This window comes from Lissotriton helveticus, chromosome 5_1, assembly GCF_964261635.1.
Source record: "Lissotriton helveticus chromosome 5_1, aLisHel1.1, whole genome shotgun sequence".
Classification (NCBI taxonomy): domain Eukaryota; kingdom Metazoa; phylum Chordata; class Amphibia; order Caudata; family Salamandridae; genus Lissotriton; species Lissotriton helveticus.
In genome coordinates, this window is record NC_136065.1 from 43,220,362 (window position 1) to 43,242,172 (window position 21,811).

The following is a 21,811-nucleotide window of genomic DNA, read 5'->3' on the forward strand; positions in this document are numbered from 1 at the left end:
AGCTTCCTCTGTGTACTTGGTACTCATTTTGCTACCTCTGAAGCCAGAGGTCGCACAAGCAGTGTCAGGGGTCACAAGGGGCAAGCCTGGAGTCACAGCTGTGACCCCTGGCAATCCCTAAATGATGCCCATGCATGTAACCCTGTTGAGAACATCATACAATGTGCCAAGTGACCTCATTCGGAATATCAGAATGTGCTGTGTTTTGTGACTCCGCTCAGAGTGACACTGTGGTCTGTCATTACCATTCAGTTTCTGTTATATCCTGTGATCTCATTCAGAATATCACATTTTGTGCTGTCATGCGATACCCCAGAATGTGCCGTGTCATGTGACCCCAGTCACAGTTTTCTAACCATAGATAGTTAAGTGTTTCACTCCTAAAAATACTGCCATAACTTTGTCATCTCCTGTGGAAACTGATTTCACTGTGTTTGTTTCTCTGTTTTGCAGGATGCCAGAAGCACCCTAAGCAGGTAAGACTGATTTATTATCCTCCTGTCAGTGTGTAAGGAGCAGGTCTCAATGCTGCTGTGTGTAAATGCCACTCTGAGCTCACACAAAGTGTTAGGAAACTTTCAGATCCTCATAAATTCACTTTAAATTCTCAAAACAAATCTTAAGTCCTCATAAATCTCCCCTGCAAGATCAAGAAACTCTCTTAAATTTTCATAAGTTCCTGCAAGTTTTCAGCAAAGTCTTTTGAGTCTTGAAATAATTGCCACAGAAATGAGCTGCTGTCCTCATAAAACATATTTGTATCTTTAAAGCTTAACTGAAGTAGTACCGAAAGTACCCTGAACATACAGAAAAAGCAAGCCCATTCTGGAAAAGTCCCCCAGATTTTGCTCAATTCAGAGTTGGGCAAAAACTAAGTCATAATGTCCTAACTATACAGACACAAATGGTGGCTATGCTCACAACAATTGCAGATCCAATTTTCAGCACTATTGTTAGGGATGATAGAACATACACATATAACGTTATGTGGTGTAGAGGTGCTACCATGGTACTACAGACACCCTGGCACCTAGGGTGTTCACCTGCTTAGGACAATGTCCTTGGCAAATAATATACAAAATAATAAGTACTAGAGAACACATAGAAATTCCATTTAATAAAAAAGTTAGTCCTAATATGAAGTCCATCAAATTTTTGTTCTTTTTTGTGAAGTTATTTTATTCCATTTGTAGTTTTCACAATGTTCGGTTTATATATAAGCAGGAATGGCCAATATCTGGCCTATATGAGCAAAATCAGCTGACACGTGTTTCGTCCATTGGGCTTTGTCAAGGCTGTAGAAATAAAAAATACAAACATTGGAATGGAACATCATCTCTCATGAAATCTTTTACGTAAAATTCTTACGAGTCAACCTCATATACCAGTGAAGAAGGCGTTGGAAAATAGTGACATGAAATTAAATATGCCGGTCACACTGCACTGAGGATATTGTGTAAAAATGCATGATAGCGTCAGCTCACCCAAAGCCATAAAAAGTGGTACCCATGATAGGTGATGTTAAACGAAAGATGAGAACGCAAGGAAGGGGGCCATAGTGAATGCCTGTATATATTATAATACAAGCGAAAAACTCGATTTTGCATGCATTGTGCTTTCTTAGATACGAAGAAATATGTGTATTTAGTGTTCCATTTTACATGCAAGGATAGAATAAACATTAGTAGTGAGATTTAATAAAAATATATAATACCTGAGCGCCCTTTAGTAAGGACAATGTCCAAAAGTAGTCCGAGAGATGCAGAGAAGATCTTATCAGAATCTATTTAAAATATATATACAATTGTGTGTATATGCGACCATGCTGAGGAAAATATAGTAGTGTGTGGAAAAGTAAACATTAGTTCACCACAAGGAGAGCGAAGTCTCCTCCGATGTAGAAAGGGAAGTGCAAAGAACAACATATAAAAGTAGACAAGTTCAGAATGGAAACTGGTCACCCAGGGTAAACAAGGGAAGTGATTCCATGTGTAGTGCAATACAATGAAAAGGGCAAATATATGAATATTTGTCTTGCGAATTTCCTAGTGGAGTGGGAAATGAGCAAGAAGCATTTTATTACTGACTTGTGGTGATCGGTCAGTATAATACCAAAAGAGGCCATCTAGGGAAACCTACCAAACCCACACATTTGTGAAACCTAGAGACCCAGCAGAGTCCAGGGAGGTATGGCTTGCCTGGATCTCCCAACGTTTCCCTAGCCAGAATACCCTGCAATCTTCAAATATTGCTGAAAAAATCAAATTTTTCTCAAATTTCTGTGTGAGAAGTTGTAGGATCACCGGACTGACACAAATTTCCTAACACTCAGCGCTCCCCCAGGTCTCCCGATTAAAAATTATACCTCACTCATGTGGGTGGGTCAAGTACCCACGACAGGCAAGGGACCAAAAAATATTGTGGAGACTTCAAAGTTACCCATCATAAAACGACCTGGTTTTGCGGGGACGGTGCGTCTGGGTTTTTGCCACCGGGCTCACAGCCATTGTGTGTGGTGTGTTTAACGAAGCGTCCTGAGGCGGAAGCCGGGACAAGTAATGAAAAAACTGCTGCACAATTTTTACTGTTGCTTTTTAAATTGTATCTGGATTTTACTCACTGCTACATTTTATCGACTTGCTTTTAAAATTGTATTTTGAGTTTACTGTGCAAACAATTTCACGTATTCACTGCTTACCTCGACATTTAATTGGCAGGGGGCCATAGCGGTGTGTCCTCCCCTGTTTGCGCACCGATGCAGAGTTGAACTGGCAAACTCGGCTCGGAATCATCCTTAGAACACCCCCACAGCAGCCGAGTAGGTGCTGCTTTGGGTCACGCCATCTTGGGTGAGGAGCAGACTAGTGCTCGGCCCCTCCCGCCCTCCCGCCCTCGCCACTACAAAAACCCAGCTTTCACACCCCCGATGACTACTATTGTGTGTGGTGTGTTTAACGAAGCGTCCTGAGGCAGAAGCCGGGACTAGTAAGGAAAAAACTGCTGCGCAATTTTTACTGTTGCTTTTAAGATTGTATCTGGATTTTACTCACTGGTCAATTTTATCGACTTGCTTTTAAAATTGTATTTTGAGTTTACTGTGCAAACAATTTCACGTATTCACTGCTCACCTCGACATTTAATTGGCACGGGACCATAGCGGTGTGTCCTCCCCTGTTTGCGCACCGATGCAGAGTTGAACTGGCAAACTCGGCTCGGAATCATCCTTAGACCACCCCCACAGCAGCCGAGTAGGTGCTGCTTGGGGTCACGCCATCTTGGGTGAGGAGCAGGATCAGGGCGAGCAGACTAGTGCTCAGCCCCTCCCGCCCTCACCACTATAAAATGGAGCCAATATCCCGGAAGCGCAGCGGACGGGCGCAGCGAGCGTGCCGAAGGCCAAAACTCAATTCTAACAACAAACGCCATTACATATTCAAGTAGTGAGCTTAGGAAGCTTAACATCATAGGTGCAACTCACCCAACGTCATGTGTACAATTGGGACCCTTGAATACTATGGGGCCAGTCAGTTGCTGGAACTGTAAGTGGGAGAGTGACCCCGGGTACTACCCTGCTAATGCCAGCACCCCAGATTTTGCACTGAGATGTATTTATCTCAATGCAAGATCCCTCCCAAATCATGCAATCGAAATCTGGGACATTCTGCATACGGATAAACCGGATCTAGCCTTCATTACTGAGACGTGGCTTGACAATCACAGCACCCCGGACATTGCAATGGCCCTCCCAGCTTATTTCAAAATTCTCAATCTGAACAGGGAGAAAAAAAAGGGAGGTGGGGTAGCTTTGTTGTTTAAAGACTCCTTCACCTGCAGACAAGAGATGATCACACATACTAGCAGCCATGAGTGTCCATAAATACCAATATTCTTCTCGGTGGTGTTATCATCTATAATCCACCAGGCTGCACATCTGATTTCAGTACGCAGCTTCTGGCGCAAATTATGCCGGTTTATCTGCAGAACAAAAATATCTTGCTCCTAGGGGACTTCAACAATCACTATGATAATAGCAATAACCCCCTAGCAAAACAGTTAGTAGAGAATATGGAAATTTTACAGCTGTCCCAGAGAATCGAACAACCAACACACAAGGCTGGACACATCTTAGATCTGATGTTCTCCAATATAAGTTCTATTCTCATCAAAGGGATTAAATCATTGACTTGAACAGATCACTCCATGATTGAGTTCAATATCCATCTACTGGTTAAAAACGCCATACTCTCTAACCCGGCAGCGACACAAAATAGGAGTTGGAAAAACTTTACAGTAGAAACCTTTCAACAACATTTCACCTACTCCCATTCAGTTAAAACTAACATCAACGAAGAAATAGACTATCTCCAGAACCATATTACGAATGCACTGGAACATTGTTCAATGCTTCGCTCTAATATCAAACCCAGGCGGACCACGTCAGAAAATTGGTATGGGCCAGAACTAAAGGCATTAAAAAGGAAATGCACATCGCTTGAACACAAATGGAGACTAATAAGAACTCAAGACGCCAGACTGGCATACAAGAAATAACTCATACTATACACCAAAGCCATTAGGAAAGCAAAGAAGGAATACTTTTCTTGCAGAATAACAGAAAATAAAAACTCTTCTAAAGAACTTTTCAAAATAGTTAGAGAACTATGTAGTCCCACCAGCCTCTCATCAAATTTGACCCCATCACAAGCAGGCTGTGATAAAATGAATGACTTTTTCTGTGAGAAAATAAACACAATTTATTCGTCATTTTCCAACTCTAAACCGGACGGTTTAGAGGCCCATGAGTTACCCATCCCTCAGATAAGCTGCTCCAACTTTGGCCCATTCTCGGAAGAAGTGGGTAAAGTTATGCTAGAAATTAATTCTGGCTCCCCATTGGACCCATGTCCCCAACATATTTTTTCGCAAATCGCCCCTATAATCTGCCTAGCGGTAGCCCAAGTGCTGAACCACTCGCTAGAAGCTGCGGATTTCCCAACTAGCTGGAAGAACGCCATAGTCACCCATCTTCTAAAAAAAAAAGCAGGTTTAGACATCAATAATCCTGCCAACTACCGACCCATATCTCAGCTACCCTATTTATCTAAAGTTCTAGAAAAACTGGTTAACAGGCAATTTTCCAGTTTTCTCGAAACCAATAACTTATTAGATATCTCACAAACGGGTTTCAGGGCTAACAACAGCACGGAGACCACACTCTTGTCCGTGCTGGATAATATCAGAATGCAGGTAGATCAGGAGAAAACAGTTGCCTTGATACTACTGGATCTCTCGGCGGCGTTTGATACCATTCCACACAATCTGCTATTAAGATCTTTGGCAGCAAAAGGCATCCGGGACAGAGCACTGGGGTGGTTGCAATCATTCCTGTCGGATAGAACGCAATCAGTGAGCATGGGCAACTTTTCATCCCCGCACCGGATCATCAAATATGGGGTCCCACAGGGGGCCTCATTGAGCCCAACGTTGTTTAACGTTTTTGTGTCTTCCCTGGCAGCGATCGGAAGAAAGTGGGGTGTCGAAATCTGATCCTACACAGACGACACCCAACTAACTGTAATCCTGGATGAGAAGAACGACCCCAAGGACAGGCTGATAAATTGTCTCACCGAACTGTCTGACTGAATGCACAGCCATTGCCTAAAACTGAACGCAGACAAATCAGAGATATTACTGTTCGGTGGACATACTCAACTGTGGAACAGCTGGTGGCCAGTATCCCTGGGTACCCCCCCAATTCCGACACTAACAGCAAGGAATTTAGGAGTGATGATTGACACCACACTATCTATGAAATCTCACGTAGCTACAATATGTGGCAAAGGTTTTGCCATGTTAAAGATGCTCAGAAGAGTCTTTCCCTGGATTCCCATGGAGTGTAGAAGGATCCTGGTTCAGTCATTATTGATGAGCAGGCTGGACTACGGAAACTCCCTGTTTGTAGGCATGGCAGAATATCTCTTCACCAAATTACAATTAGTGCAGAACGTGGCGGCCAAGGCTATATGCAAGAAAAGAAAGTTTGACTCAGCCAAGAGCTGCCAACGAGAACTTCACTGGCTGCCAATGAGGCAGAGAGCAACGTTCAAAATGATGTGTAGAACACACAGAGCACTACACAACACAGGCCCACTTATCCTTAGAAATAGGATCCAGTTCTATGCACGAACTAGAAATCTTCGCTCTCAATTTACGGCTAGAGCGGGAACTACTCAAGTGAAGAGAGCCAGGATGGGAGAGCGAGCCTTCTCCCACATAGCTGCAACCAAATGGAACAAATTGCCCGTGGCTCTCAGACTTATGGACTGCCACCTGGCGTTCAGGAAACATATGAAAACCTGCTTGTTCCCTAAACCAGACTAAAATGATATTGCCCATGATAAACCATCACTCATTATAGCTGCTACAGCGCCGTGATATCCTACTCAGGATGATTGTTAGCGCTTTACAAGAAAACAATAACATAACATAACATCAAGGGGAACCTACCAAACCCACACATTTCTGCAAACTAGACACCTTGGCGAGTCCAGTGCGGTATGGCTTGCGTGGATCCCTCAATGTTTTCTTCCCCAGAATCTCCTGCAAACTTCAAATTAAACAAAAAAAATCACTTTCTCTATAATTTTTTGCATAGGATCACCATGCCGGCACGAATGTCCTACCACCCAACCTCCATCCTTGTTCTCCCAAAAAAAATGATACCTCACTTATGTGGGTGGGCCAAAGGCCTGTGACTGGGAAGAGCTAAAAACATAGGGCTTAAAGGAGTGGCACCGCAAATTTTAAGCGCTACATTAAAAACAGAAATATGTTTTTTGCTGATTCTGCATTAGAGAGCCACACAAGTGAAGTATCATTTTACTCGGAGACCAAGGGTGGTAGGCCATTTGTGCCGGCACAGTAATCCACACAGAAATGTGTGGAAAAAGTGATTTTTATAGCTAAATATGATGTTTGCAGGGCATTATGGGTAAGAAAACGCTGGGGGATCCATGTAAGACATACCTCACTGGACTCCCCTGGGTGTCTAGTTTTTGAAAAAATGTGTGGGTTTGGTAGGTTTTCCTAAACCGTCGCGAGCCTTGTGGCCAAAAAAACAGGTGACCCCCCCCCCCCCCCTCCCCTGCAACACCTGGTGGTTTTATGATAGGTCCTTTTGAAGTCTCCACAGTACGATTTGGGTCATTTCCTGTTGCAGCCACTATGCCTACCCACACAAGCAAAGTACTATTTTTATCGGGAGACCTGGGGGAACGCTAGGGGGTAGGAAATTTGTCTCAGGCTGGTGATCCCACAACATTCCGACAGAGAAATTAAGTAAAATGTGAGTTTCTATAGCTATATTTGTGATTTGCAGGGGATTCGGGCTAGGGAATCCCCTATCCTGATCCATGCAAGTCATACCTCCCTGGACTCCCCAGGGCTTCTACTTTTCAGAAATTTGTGGGTTTGGCAGGCTTCCCTAGATGGCCTCTGAGTCCGGGGCCAAAAACCCAAGTGCCCTCCCTTTGCAAAACCAGTTATTTTGTGATAGGCCGCTCGCCAGTCACTCTTTACCTGCCATTTATTCAACAACCCCTGAACTGGTAATATCAGCCTGGGAGCCCGTGAGCTCGGCTGTTTGTACATTTGGGAGACGCTGTGGGGAGAACCTGTGTGCCGACGTCGGGAGCGGGACTGCGAGGACCAGAGGTGCTTGCGCCTGGAGACCGCGCGCACCTGGTGCCTCTTCCCGCCCCTTCCTTTTATTTAGGGCAGCCCCCTGACGCGAACGCGGGACGCGCGCGAAGACCGGGCAAAGAGCGGGCCCTCTGAGGCCCTCAGAGACCGAGTGAGGCCGGGCAGGGCCATCCCCCTTCCATTTGCATTTAGGTGTTTCCTCCGGACTCCCTCATGGCTGAGACTTCGGTGCAGTCTGCAGCTGATAAGGTAGGGAGCATCATCAACGGTCCCCTTGATAACTATTTTACCAAACATGGAACTGATATAGATAGGGAAAAAAGTCTAGCAGAACTTAGGGCAGAGCGCAGGCGATCTGTCGAAAGTGCGAAGAACAAGGTCTGTCGACCTCTCTGGAGACCTCCATCCTTACTATCAGCGGTATTCCAACCACTGAAGACCCCTTAATCTTGGAAAGTTTTCCACTCTTGCTGAGAGATTGCACGCCAACACCTCTGTGCCATGTACTTGAGTCAGCAAACTTTACTAACCCCCCCAGTCCTTTACTCCCTGATGCAGTGTTACCCGCCAGGACTTCAGCTCAGGTCAAACATGCTCAAACTAAACCAAAGAAACATGTGGAGGTAACCATCCATCGTCCTCCACCTGCCAAGAGAAGACGGAAGGGGGGGGGGACTTGTTAAAACCAAAGATCAACCATGTGGACTTTGGAAAAACTTCTAAGTTAATCACCAGGTCTGACCCGGCTCCAATGGCAACTAATGTCGAACTTCCCAAACCAGCCTCTCCACAATCTTGGGCACAAGTACAACAACCAACTAGCGTAAATGGCTCAAATGACACTCCTCCTGATCCCTCCTTAACTCCTGACTTAAAGTTTGCCTCTTTGGACGGTTTGGAACATCTTATCAGGTCGTTTATTGTACCAATTATAGAGAGGCTGAGGAGGGTCGAAAAAAAGCTCGAGGTGCTTGAAGCCCGGACTACAGGGGGATTGCCAGAAGGTTTACCCATACCATCACTTGGCGTGACTTCTTGTGAGCCGAGTAACTCTAAAGGTGCCTCCCAAATCACTCAAATTAGGAACCTTCCACAACAAAAGGCAACCATTACCAACCAGGCGTCTACTCCAGTTCTAAAGGCATCCAGTTCAATGCAGGCTGGTCCTTCAAAAGCGCCTGATGGGAATCGGCACCAGAATACAAGGGCCTCCTTTAGATCTAAAAGACCGCCCCAGAGGGTTCAACAAACAGAACTGCCCCCGGAAGCTGCCCCATATGTGGTTGTTTTGACGGGAGTACCCACCCTACCCGACAACAAGAGGGAGGGGTACTTCCAGCTCAAAAACAAAATCATGCACTGGCTAGTCCAGCACCGACCACTCATGTATGACATCAATGGGGAGATTGTGCATGTAAGACGACTCTCATGGTTGGGTAGCAGGGTTAAGGACATTGATGGTGATCTTGTTGTTAGAAATTTTAGGGACCCTAGAGCAGTTAATTACATTCTAAACTGGTCCCATGGTGGGGGTAGCAATTTCATTACTCCTCGCCCCTTGACCTACTTTTATCCGAGATCTCCGTCGTTGTCTCACACACACAGTGGTGGACAGCCGCCTATTCATACTGTATTCCAACAGTCCTATAATCCTCCCTACCTGCCCCAAATTCCACATCCTCACCACGCTGCTGACCCATTTGGGTGGAACACAATACTGGTCCGCCCAAAGAATGATCCCAACGGCAGAATGGATCATTTGAGACCATCCACACCCTTGGAGATCACCAACAGGTTTGATGTCTTCTCGGGATTGGACACCTGTGATTGAAGTTTACAGCATGATCAGTATACAGGTGCCCAAATAAAATCACTGTCTACTGATGTCCGAGGTGGGAGAATTAATCCCAACAAATCACCTCATGATCTGACTCCTACTACTGTGTCTCCCCCTTTGGATCATGCCCCGGTTCTAAGCAGGTGCACCCCAAGTCTGTCTATCCTCTCCTGGAACGTAGCGGGACTACAAAACAAACTAGATACCCCTGATTGGGTGTCCTTTATCGACACCCAAGAGGTCTGCATGTTCCAGGAGACATGGGCTCGGGAGGACAAATGGCGTTTGGGATATGCGAGCTTTACTACTCCAGCTAAATGGGAGGGGAGAGGACGACCATCTGGGGGGCTCTGTATTTGGGTGGCATCGCATCTGGGCTGCAAGGCTAGAGCCCTTAATACTAATTCATTGGATGTCCAGTGCGTATTACTGGAATGGCCTAATCATATAAAACTTGCACTGATTAATGTCTATTCTAGACCGGTAGGACCCACAAAACCATCTCCCACCTTTGATGAACTTTCTGCATTCCTCCCACATCTCCCAAAGGGTGTTACGATCGTGGTAGGGGGTGACTTCAACTGTCAGTTTGAGCCGCTTACTCTGGCAATGGAGGGAGCCCTTGGGGAAGAGGATGATCAGTGGGGAATCCCTCAATTGGTGGGTCCCCCAGCCAAATCATGGTCGCCTTTAGCGACACAAATTTTGGCATTTACCCTTAGCAATTCCTTGAGGGCCTGTAATGGTAGATGTGGTAAGGACATTCCCTCTAAACCTACATTCAACAGGGTTGGTCACGAGTCACATCTGGATTACGTCTTGGTCCAGACCTTGGACTGGAGCAGGGTCTTGACCTTTGACGTGGTATCTCGAAGTGAGAGTGACCATAATGCTTTGATGCTCTCTTTAGCTCTACCGTCTGAACTTAAGATTGATCAGTCGGATCAATTGACATCAAAGGAGAACCTAATTTTAACAAATGATAGGCGTAGAGCCCGCTGGACTTAACTCCTAGATAATCCTGTCCACATCTCGGAGCTTTACGAGAGGATACTCCCCACATTAGAATCTATGGAGACCATCATAAATTATTCCAACTCTGAAGATATTTTCAGGAAGCTGGGTAAACTCCACAAAGATCTGGTGGGTACCCTTGCGGATCTGTTGAACCCAGTGGTGGGGAAAGGGCCCCACAGGGCACAAAGGCACTCATGGTATAATCCAGCTTGTAGGGAGGCAAAGTGTAAACTGATTGAGGCACTGAAGCACTCGAGGGATCCTGGGATAATCAGGTTAAGGAGGGCTGACCTAAAGCAAGCCATTCACAACGCGAAGGTGGTTTGGGACCATACAAATTGGGAAAACATGTTGTCTACTCTCAAGACAAAAGATACCCGGAAATTTTGGCAAACTGTGAAAACAGGCTCACCAGAGCCGACTCAAGCAGTTGAGGCGAATATTGCCGCCGCGGTTTGGGAGGACCACTTTCGTTGTCTCTATGAAGAGGCTGCCTTGGGCCCGCCGAAGCAGCATGCGTGTGTACCACTGGATCATTCCTTGCTGCTGGATACCCCAAATGTTGTCCCTCAAGTGTGGAAGAAGCTGACCCCCTGCAGTTCTTTGGGTGAGGTCATTGCTGTAATAGCAAAACAGCCATCAGGGAAAGCCCCGGGATTAGATAAAATTCCGGGTGATCTATTTAAACACCAACCCATGATCTGGGCCTCATACTTGCTAATTATTTTTAATGCAATTCTTGCAGGAATGCCGGTCCCTAGTACTTGGCTGGGAGCAGAGATTGTCCCAATCTTTAAGAAGGGCTCACCTCTGCTCCCAGCCAACTACAGGCCAATCAGCCTGATTGATGTTTCGCAGAAGCTTTTTGCGAGACTGATTCTTGACCGCCTTCAGGATTGGATGACCGATCATTCAGTGTTGAGCACATTCCAGGCGCGTTTTAGGAGTAAGGTCTCAACCACGGACCAGCTCTTTAGGTTGGCCCTTATCTTTTGGAAGACTGTGAGGCTGGAGGGAGGAACTTTATATACCGTCTTTGTCGACCTTAGGGCGGCATTCGATCTTGTTCCGCGGAGCAAACTGTGGGCGGTATTGGCTAAACTTGGGCTCCCCCAACCTCTTTTAGATATTATTATCCGTCTACAAACTGAAAACTTTGCACAGGTAAGGTGTGGGAGAATGGGCCGCCTCTCTAACAGGTTCCCCGTTGGCAGAGGGGTAAGGCAGGGCTGTGTCTTAGCGCCGACTCTGTTCTGCCTCATCGTCAACGGGGTAATCAACTTTTTAAACACCATCAACAACACAGATGCACCGCGGTTGGGTGGCACCAGGGTGCCCACGATTATGTTCGTGGACGACACCTTACTGCTTTCAAAATCCCCTATGGGGATTCAGCGAGTTTTGGCAGGGTTTGAGGCATTTTGTCAAGAACACGGACTCGAAATAAATGCCTCAAAAACTAAGTATATGATTTTTAATCCGCCAAAAAAGACACGCCCTAATCCGCTTATAGGTGCTAACCAATTAGAAAGAGTCTACACTTTTGAGTATTTGGGTGTGACTATCAATGATAAATTCGATTGGGGTGACCATCAGGCCAAGTCACATCTTAGATTGGCTCAACTATCGGGGGGGTATTATTAGGCTGGTAAATTCCAACTTATCAACCATCAGGCCGATAGCACCTCCCCTGGAGATCTATAGACTCCAAGCTAGAGGAGCGATCCTCCATGGTAGTGAACTTTGGGGGTATGCTTGCAAAAAAGATCTAGTTACCGTAGAAAACAAATTTCTCAGGCAGCTATTAAAACTACCGGCTAGCACTCCACTCCTGCCACTTAGGTTGGATTTGGGTCTAAAATCTCTGGACCAAGTGGTGGGTGTGAAACCTTTAACCTTTTGGAGAAGACTATGGACAACCCCCGAGTTAGCAAACTACAGGCAGGAATTGCAGGGAATTCTTGCACTACCGAATGTAGTAAATATCCCATGGTTCAAATACATCAATTCTGAATTTGACCGGTTGGGCCTTCTGTCGCTGTGGAATGATCCCCTAGTCGCCTGCCAGGGCATGCCCCGCAAAAATCTTGTGGCTACGTTCTATGCATGCAACTTGGCAGCCCAAATCCAGGGCACACGCCCAGACTCACTTGTAGATAAATTTCTTGCGGTCAAGGATTCTTATAAGTTTGAGCCAGTTCTGGATGATATTTTCCCAAATCTGGCCCGGAAGCTGTTTCTCCAATGGCGATATAGTATTCTGCCGTTAAGAGCATTTACGAGAAAATGGTAACCATCGAACCCAGAGAGTTGTCCGGGCTGCAATTGCAGGCTGGAAGACGAACTCCATCTAGTCTTCTTCTGTCCCGCTTACTCTGCTGCTAGAAGATTCTGGGTAGCCCCCTTATGCAAGAATCTAGGGTTTCGCAGATGCTCTGAGGCTTTTCGAATCCTTAAAACTGATTTGACCAAGGTAACTGTGTTTGTAATGGTGAAGTTTTTAGAGGCAGCTTGGCATAAGAGACTACGCCTAATTGCCAGGATACCATAATTCTTTGCCTGTCCTTGTGCCATTTATCCTGATAATTATACACTGTATGCAAGAGCCACTTTTATCATATTCTTAACATGTTTTATCATATTGTTAATATGTTTTAGCTTAATTTTGGATAGACTGTTTGTATATATTAGCATTTTATCATTAGTCTGATTTTTATTGTTTTCCCGGATATCTAATGGATTATGTGTTTAACGGGGGGGTTGGGAAGTGCGACTGTTTTCCTGTATTATTTTATTGCATCTTTTATGGCAGAATTGCCGAAATAAAGATTAACGAAACGATGGGTGATTTTGATGTCTCCACAATATGTTTTGGGCCCTTGCCTGTCCCGGGTACTTGACTCACCCACACGAGTGAGGTACCATTTTTATCAGTAGACTTTGGGGACTGTGGGATGGGTGGAATTTTGTGGATCCACACAGATTCCAGAACTTTCCATCACAGAAGTTTGAGAAAAATGTGTGGTTTTTTACAAAGTTTGAGTTTTGCAAAGAATTCTGGGTAAGAGAACCTGGTAAAAGCCAAACAAGTCACCCCATCCTGGATTCCCCAAGGTGTCTAGTTTTAAAAAATGCATAGGTTTGCTAGGTTTCCCTAGGTACCGGCAGAGCTAGGGTTAAAAATCTACAACTAGGCACTTCAAGGGTCAGTTTTCACTGTAAAAATATGGTGTGTTCACATTGCGTTTCGGGACGTTTCCTGTCACTGGCACTAGGCCTACCCACACAAGTGAGGTGCCATTTTTACCGGGAGACTTCGAGAAACATAGAATAGTAGAAGTGTTTTTGCCAATTGACTTCCTATGCATTTATCCCTTCCAAATGTAGGACAGTGTGTAAAAAAAGTATAATTTTCAAAAAAGTCCTCTAATTCAGATGCTGGTATAGGTACCCACATATATGGAGTTGTGCACATAACCACTGCTTCTAAACTCCATATGTTGTTCCCATTTCGGAAATACATAGTTTTCCTCAATACCTATTTTTCATTATTTATATTTTACCAAGTGGTTTGATGTATACCTGGAACACAATAAAAAACCATAGCAAGGCGCAGCTCATTATTGGCTCTGGGCACATCGGATTCTTGGTGAACCTACAAATCCTATATATCTCCACAACCAGAAGGGTCCTGTGGATGTAACAGTATATTGCTTTAAAAAATCTTTCATACTTAAAAGAAGTTACAGGTGAAAACGTTGGCACAAATGGCTGAATTTTCAACTCATTTTCAATGTTTCCTATTTTTAACTGATAGTTTCTATAAGAAAACCTTGAAGATTCTACACAAATTACCCCCTACTGAACTAAGAGTTCTGTCTACTTTAAAAAAAATGTATAGCTTTTCAGGATCCGTTATTGCTTTCATACCCATTTTTACCAATAACTGAAAAGAGGTTGAAAGCACAAAAAATAGCAAAAATGGGCTTTGTCCCAGTAAAATGCCTAAACTTTGTAAATAAATTTAGTTTTCTGACAAAAGTCTGTCAGTCCCTGAAAGCTGGGAAGATGGTGATATCAGTACTACAAATCATTTGTTGATACCATTTGCAGGGAAAAAACAGATGCTTTCATCTGCAGCATGTTTATCCCATTCTTCCCCAAAATTAAAAATGTAGTTGTAGTTTGGCTAATTCCTGGGTCCCATCCAGGGAAATCCACAAACCCTGGGTAACTTTAGAATTCTCCGGATGTTGAAAGAAAAGTACCCAAATTTGATGTGGATACTTTATATGGACAAAAAGTTACAGGGTCCTAAGCGGGAACTCCCCCAAATACCCAAATAATTGCTCAGCACTGGGGGTGGGGGGGAAGCCCAGCAGTTAAGTGGTTAAAAGTGACAAAACATGTCAACAAACATATGTTCTTCATGTCTTGGGTTGATGACATCCACAGCCATTCTAAGATCATCTAGCACTGCAAGGAGAACAGTTCTAGTGTTTCTGTTTGAGTGAAATCTGTCAACTAAGGCGGTGTGAAATTCTAGAAAAGTACAGTATTGCTTTGCCGCATCGGACTCACTAATATTGGCAGCTGCCAGTAAACGAGACACAGAACAAAAGTTAAAAGTGTTAAGAAGAACGAGCCCAGGTTTTACCCAAAAGAAGACAGGCTCCTATTTCTTTATTCCAGCTTTGCTTCAGACGAACAGTCGCACTTCCATAAACACAACAGACATCTGCTGCTGCGCTGAACATTGCTGGACTCGTCAGTGAACAAAAGAGAGGGTGGGATTGAACTAGGGGGAGGGTACAGATTTGGAGCTTGTTTTATTATTAGAAACAGGGATTCATCAATTGAGAAGTTATGTTATCTGAGAGCAGTAGGACACAAACATGTCTCTGGATCATTTAATTGAGGTTTTACATGGAAAGAGACTTGGGGGGGGGGGGGGGGGTAAGGGCCAGTCCAGAGAAGGACAGATTCTTGTGAACTCTGCCTGATGTTTGTAGACATCCTGTGATCTCATGAGTCCTGTCTCTGCTGTACCCAATTGTAGTCTTGTGCCCTTGTCTTTGTTGTACCCTCCTCTAGTCGTGAGGCCTGGCTATGCCATCCCATCCTTGGGTGTTGTAAGGCTTGGCTGATGTCTCACTTGTCTCGCTCCATCGTATTCCTCCTGGTGTCTCTTGAGACCTGGCTCTGCTGTCCTTTCCTGTGATCTCAGGTACTGTCTTGGTTATACTCCCCTGTAGTCTGACCAGGCTTTTCTCAGGTGCACCGGACTCTGGCCTCACAAGGTGTGGCCCTGTTTTATCCTCATGTGGTCTCATGCCCGGGTCTCTGTTGTACCCTCCTCCAGCCTTGAGGCCTGGCTGTGCTCTCCCCCCCCCCGGGTGTTTTAACGCCTGGTTGTGGATTTACTGGTCTTGCTCCATCGAATTCCTCCTGGTGTCTCAAGAGGCCTGGCTCTGCTGTCTATTCGTGTGATCTCAAGTCCTGTCTTGGTTATTCTCTACAGGCTTGTCTGCGGTGCACTTTTCTCGGTTCTTACAGGGTATGGCCCTGTTTTACCCTCCTGTGGCCTAGCTCTATTTTCCCCTCATATCCTCTCGCAAGGACTGAATCTGTTGTATGCCTTGTAAAATTCCTATTAGCCCTGACTCTGTTGTACCCTCCTGTGCTCTCATCAGGCCTGGCTCTGTTGTACCAAATCCAGTTGTCTCACTAGGTCTCACTCAGTCATACCTCCTCCTGTGGCTTCACAAGGCATGGCTCTGTTGTACCTCCTCCAGTGGTCACACTAGGTCTCGCTCAGTTATACCTCCTCCTGTGGCCTCACAAGGCCTGGCTCTCTTGTACCAGTGGAGAAGTGTGGCTCAATGGTTAGAGCGGCAGACCCTGATGCAGAGGTCTAGCCCGGGGCCAGGGTTCAATTCCCCGCCTCGGCGGGTCTTGGGCTCAAAATTCCACAGACCTGATACTTCTCGTCTTGGTGCCTATTCCAATCATGGAGTCCCACTCTGCAACTCTGGGCAATAGCTTGCTTAATCTCCACAACGGCCCCCACAACGCTAAGGATGCCTGGCCTCCACCTTGAGGGTGCCCAGGAGTGGACACCTCACAGGGAAAGCCAGGATGGGTTCCACAGCGGTATTCGTACAAGCGCCTTGAGACCCTTGCGGGTGAGTAGTGCACCATACAAGTATCAATTTACATTTACATTACATTACATTTACATTTACATTACATTTACATTTACATTACCTCCTCCAGTCGTCTCACTGGGTCTCGCGGAGTTATGCTTCCTGTGGTCTCTCAAGGTCTCTCTCTGTTATACCGCCTCCTGTGCTTTTACCAAGTGTTGTGCTTGTACACCTCCTCATGTGGTCTCACTAGGTCTCACTCTATTGTATCTGTATGATATTGGGATATTAGTTGATGGGGTGAGAACACCACTCAAGCAACAACCACAATCCTTATGAGGGTGAACCATAAAAATCCCAAAGCAATTTAGAAACATAGACTTTATTTTAATAAATAAAATGATACCAAAAGATTATGAATCCAATCAATAGAACCAAAGTTATTCATTTATAAAGCTGTTAGTAGAAATAGCACCAAGAAATACAAAGCCCAATTTCAAGTATCTGGTCACGGGGAAGTGGAATATAGTTATGTAGTGTAGTTCCTATATTCCCAATAGGCTCTGCGCATTGGAATAATATAAACAGCAGTGTAGACGTAGGACTGAGGTCGACTAGGTCTCTACTGACTATATTAGACTTAATTAGTTTTGGCAGCTAGCTCAGAGGTCACTAGAAACTTTCTCGAATGTTCAGGAAAGAGTTAACTCTCCAGATTTAGACAAGAAGGGATTAGCTTCTGACAACCATACAAACATGACAACTTTGCTCCCTCAGAAAAGAGTGTATCTCTAGAGTTGTGTAAAAACAATAGGCAGCTATTTCACTCAGTCAACCGTGCATACTTAGTTTCACCAGAGTGCAGAGAAATAGAGAGACGGGCGTTTTCAATAAAAAGTGGTATTTATTGAGCAGTCTTCTTTCTCATGCAAGAGAAATGAATTGCCACAATTGCAATACTTATCATAAAGTAAAGTGCGTACAGTAATAGTAGTATTATGAAATAATACTGTAAAAGCATTGATTTGGTTTCTTAGCCATATGATACTTTAAAATGGATGAAATATATACATACATAAAAACATTGACTAACGTACTCAATTGGTGCTTCTAACTACGCCTACCCCGGTGTACCTGACCTAAGCCTAATACTTGGGAGGGAGTAGGTAGCAGTTTAAGTTAAGTTGGTTAAGCTTGTTTTGCCAACAATCTGAATCAAGAATTCTCGTAAGGGTTTAGTCGGCTCCGTACCTTGGTAATAGAATGTGGGAGGTCTGGTATCTCTTTCTTCAGGACTCGATTTCCCAGCAACCTGGAAGGGTGACTCGGGAACACCGGAGCTGGATTTTCTCGGCATGAGAAAAAGCAGCTTCTCCAGCGCGTCAAAGGGGAGGGGCGCCTTCCGTGGGCTCTCGCATCAGCTGGGCTCTCTGGCAAGTAGATAGCCGCTCTGCTCCAAACCACCGTGTGTGTGCTTAAGGCAACTGTTGGTATATTTATACCTGAAAGGTGCCGGGTTTGACGTAAGGTTGGACATAAGACGTCACTAAGAACTAAAAGTTCTTTCTGGACTCCAGGAGTTGTCTTGCATTCTTATTTGTAAATATTTCCCTTTTAATATTATTTTCTATCCATCCGCATATTTCCCTTTTAATAGAATGTATTTTTGTTGTTGCACATGCACACTGTGGAGTAATTCCATTTGGAATTGTGTTGATATGAAATGTACTGGATTTAGAAAACTGGATGTAACCTGGAGATTGGAGTACTGTGCTGCAACTCAATAAACCTTGGATTTTCAACCTGGATTTATTTCATATTTATTACAAAATTGGTGACGAGGGTGTCTGGTACCTACTACTACAGCAGCACAGGTGTGGTACACCCAATTGGAGAAGATTTATATTATTTATTTGATTTTTTAACTCGTTTTTTGGAAGTGTCTACAATATTCTTGAAGATTTCTTATTTCTACAAACAAAGAATATACTCATTTTGAAGTGCTTGAAAATTTCGTTCTCAGGGAATACTTACTAATCTAACAAAGAACTTGGCACAGAAGCTGTAATATGAAAAGACATCTCTATAAGTTTCATAAGTGAGGCCAAGTCACCCAGAAGCCGTAGCAACTGAATGAGGTAGTCTGAGGAACACAGAGGACAGAGGCCTTTTATATGTTTTTAGCGTTACATGACTCAGTACAAAAGTAAGGGGCAGTCCTAGCTTTTGCAAGCATGCAAAAACCCAACATTCCTTCTTACACAAGCTGCACAAACCCATAATAAAAACCCGGCACATCCCCATCGTAAACAGGCCATAAAGAAAGGAGCAGAGACAGGTGTGAGTAAGATAAGACATAGTTGTGTGCAATAAAGGTTTATGATCTCCTGTGCCTTGATGCTTAATCTTGATCAGCTACTGGGAAAGGAACTGGTCGAACAGGTTTGGCTTCGGGCAGTGGAGTCAGCTTGCCCAGGTCACACAGAAGTCAAAGAAGGTGTACATGTCCTTAAGACTCGCTTGGCCTTAGTCATCGGCCTATGTGAGGGCAATCACAAAATGGCTGCTGTGTACAAAATGGAACCAGAGGGTTCAGGACAAAAACTCTGATTTCAGGGTGATTTCGTTACTCGAATATGACGAAAATGCTTGTATATAGTATACTAGTCATTTTTGGTCTGCTGATACCAAAATCGTCATGCTACGACGATGTTTATGACGCAGGTCCAGGATTTTCAGTACCACAGACCCTCCTTTTGCCCTTACATAGGCAATAACCTATACTCACGCTAGTCTGAGTCCAGGTCTATATTTATCAAATCATCAAGATGTTGCTGAAGCATAATCCTATTACTTAGCAACTCTCTCGGGACAGGTCTCCTTACACACGTAGTAGCACAAAGGCCATATATGGCAGGACCAAATAGGGAATGCCTCTATCTGTAGAATGTGGTATAAGACCACACACCCAATAATTAGTGATGTTCACTACTAACTGGTGTCGATGCAGAAACTGTACAAAAGGAATTATCAGTAAACTCTGACCTCCTAACTAGTCCATGTTCAGGTAAAATATGGAAAGAATGCAAAGAAGTAGTAGTAGGAAGAGACATAGGTTGGGAGGTGGGTACAGATGTGAATTGGGCAGCAAAAACAATCCCACCCATAAAAGACAATGTCATGTTTAAAAACACTAGAAAACACGTTGTTAAGAACATATAGACGAAGTAGTGACCGCTATTACAAATGAAATCATAATTTTTCACAACCCTAAGCAAAAAGTAAATCCTAAAATTATCTAGTAACATTTTAGGTCTTCCTATGCATTTCTGTAATTTATTATATGTTCAAGTGAAACAGTGGTGACCCTCATTAATGCTCTGAGGTGAAAAGGGGATACTCTTCCCCAGAAAATGGACTTTATTCTGCTTTTACTAAACAGGATACTACTTTAAAATAATGCCAGCAGAACAATAAAATCATTCTCCTAAACACTTAGTCTATACAATCACACGGAAACCTCTTGTGAAACCAACTATGCCCAGAGTCCGTTCAAAAAGCCTCTCTGGCAGGCTTCTATTGTCCATCAAGTCTGCTCCCGTTGTTGCATGGGCCTTTGGATTTAGGCCTCCCATGCTCTGATGCTCAGTATCTGTTGGAGTGCCCTCCTGGCAAACACTCATAGCTCATTCAAAAAGTCTCAATGTCTCAAGGCAGTTCACCGTATCTCTCCTCTGCGGCAGACACTACAGATATTGTGATCTTCATTGGTCATCTCATGCAGACCCGGGACCATTCTCAGACTCCAACACTCATCATTCAGTGTCAGAGGACGCTCAGGCTGCTCTTTCATGGGCACCAGAATGGAGTGCCTTTTGCCACTCTTGGATCCTTCGGTGCACTGCACTCCCTTTGAAGCAAAGGAAAAAGGGGGTGCTTGGCCAAAACTCGGGCCAAGGGGTTTAAGGGACTGCACACTGTCAGAGGTTAACCAGCACATGACAGGCGCTCTTTTGCACTGAAATTCTGGTTCTGTGGCAAAACCAGCTCCTCCTTCTTTTCTGATGTTGAACGCCTTCTGATGAAGCAAGTGCGATGCTTTAAACAGTTTATTGTATAACAAGGGGACTGCAAACAGGTGGCCTGCGATCTTCAAAGGAGTGGCCACACGCCATGGGACAATTCTGTGTTGAAATACACTGTCATTCTCAAAGGCAGAACAAAAACAATGGCAATAGGCAAAACAGTGTCTCTAGGCTCTTCAATTGGGTTTCCGTGTGAGAGCATATCCTTCACCATCTAAGGGTAGATAGCTACATGGGAATTCTATCTGAATGGATGTCCTCACATCTAATGGGGTAAACACATTTTATCTCAATGACTACATATAGGTGTTCCTGAATTCCTCATCTAGAACATCTCAAAAGAAAAAATCGCGTAATACATATTATCAGGGACATGTAGGTACCTTCTTTTAATAATTGTGTATCAGGTGGACTATGTAATGCAAAAACTAATGATCAAGATGTGGAAACAAAAGACAAGAACTAGAGTCCTGGTATTTCCATTATTTAAAATACATCTGGTCCATCAAAAATTAAACCGGTAGAAAAAGGAACTAAAAACCAAATTAGAATAGGCATTGAATTTGTCATATTAAAAAGAAAAAAAAACGTAAGATGTCTCCCATTAGGGTGGAAAGCATATCTTGGAAACCAGTCTAGTTATGCAACAGGGAATTATACATAAAAATGGGGGTCCATGGTACATTACTGCAATCTGAAAGTGCGAACCTGAACAATACACTAATAATAATAAAAGCTGACTGGTGAAAGGAATACCGAAAAGAGGAATGGGACTAGGACACAGCTAAAATCCCCAATAACTAGGCACAATGTGCTTGGGTGATAGTCAGGCATGTGACACAATACCAAGAGTATGGGTGATACACAAAATAAAATCACAATAGTATACAAATTTAACTCTACCGCTGGCCGCTACACCATATACGGTAATCTCATCTAATGTTCCCTCCTGCTTCAGGAAAAATGAAACCTGGTTTCTTTCATGGTACAAGCCATATACTACTTAGGAAGCAGAATAAAACTGA

The 21,811-nt window shown here is 44.2% G+C and overlaps 1 protein-coding gene across 1 annotated transcript in view; it reads left to right on the forward strand.

Moving 5' to 3' along the window:
* LOC144752373 (E3 ubiquitin-protein ligase TRIM15-like) overlaps positions 1-21,811 on the forward strand; it is a 292,972-nt gene that overhangs the window by 103,010 nt on the left and 168,151 nt on the right. The window contains exon 4 of the mRNA XM_078640308.1: positions 454-476. Coding sequence (XP_078496434.1) covers positions 454-476 — 23 coding nt within the window. The remainder of the gene's footprint in view (positions 1-453; positions 477-21,811) is intronic.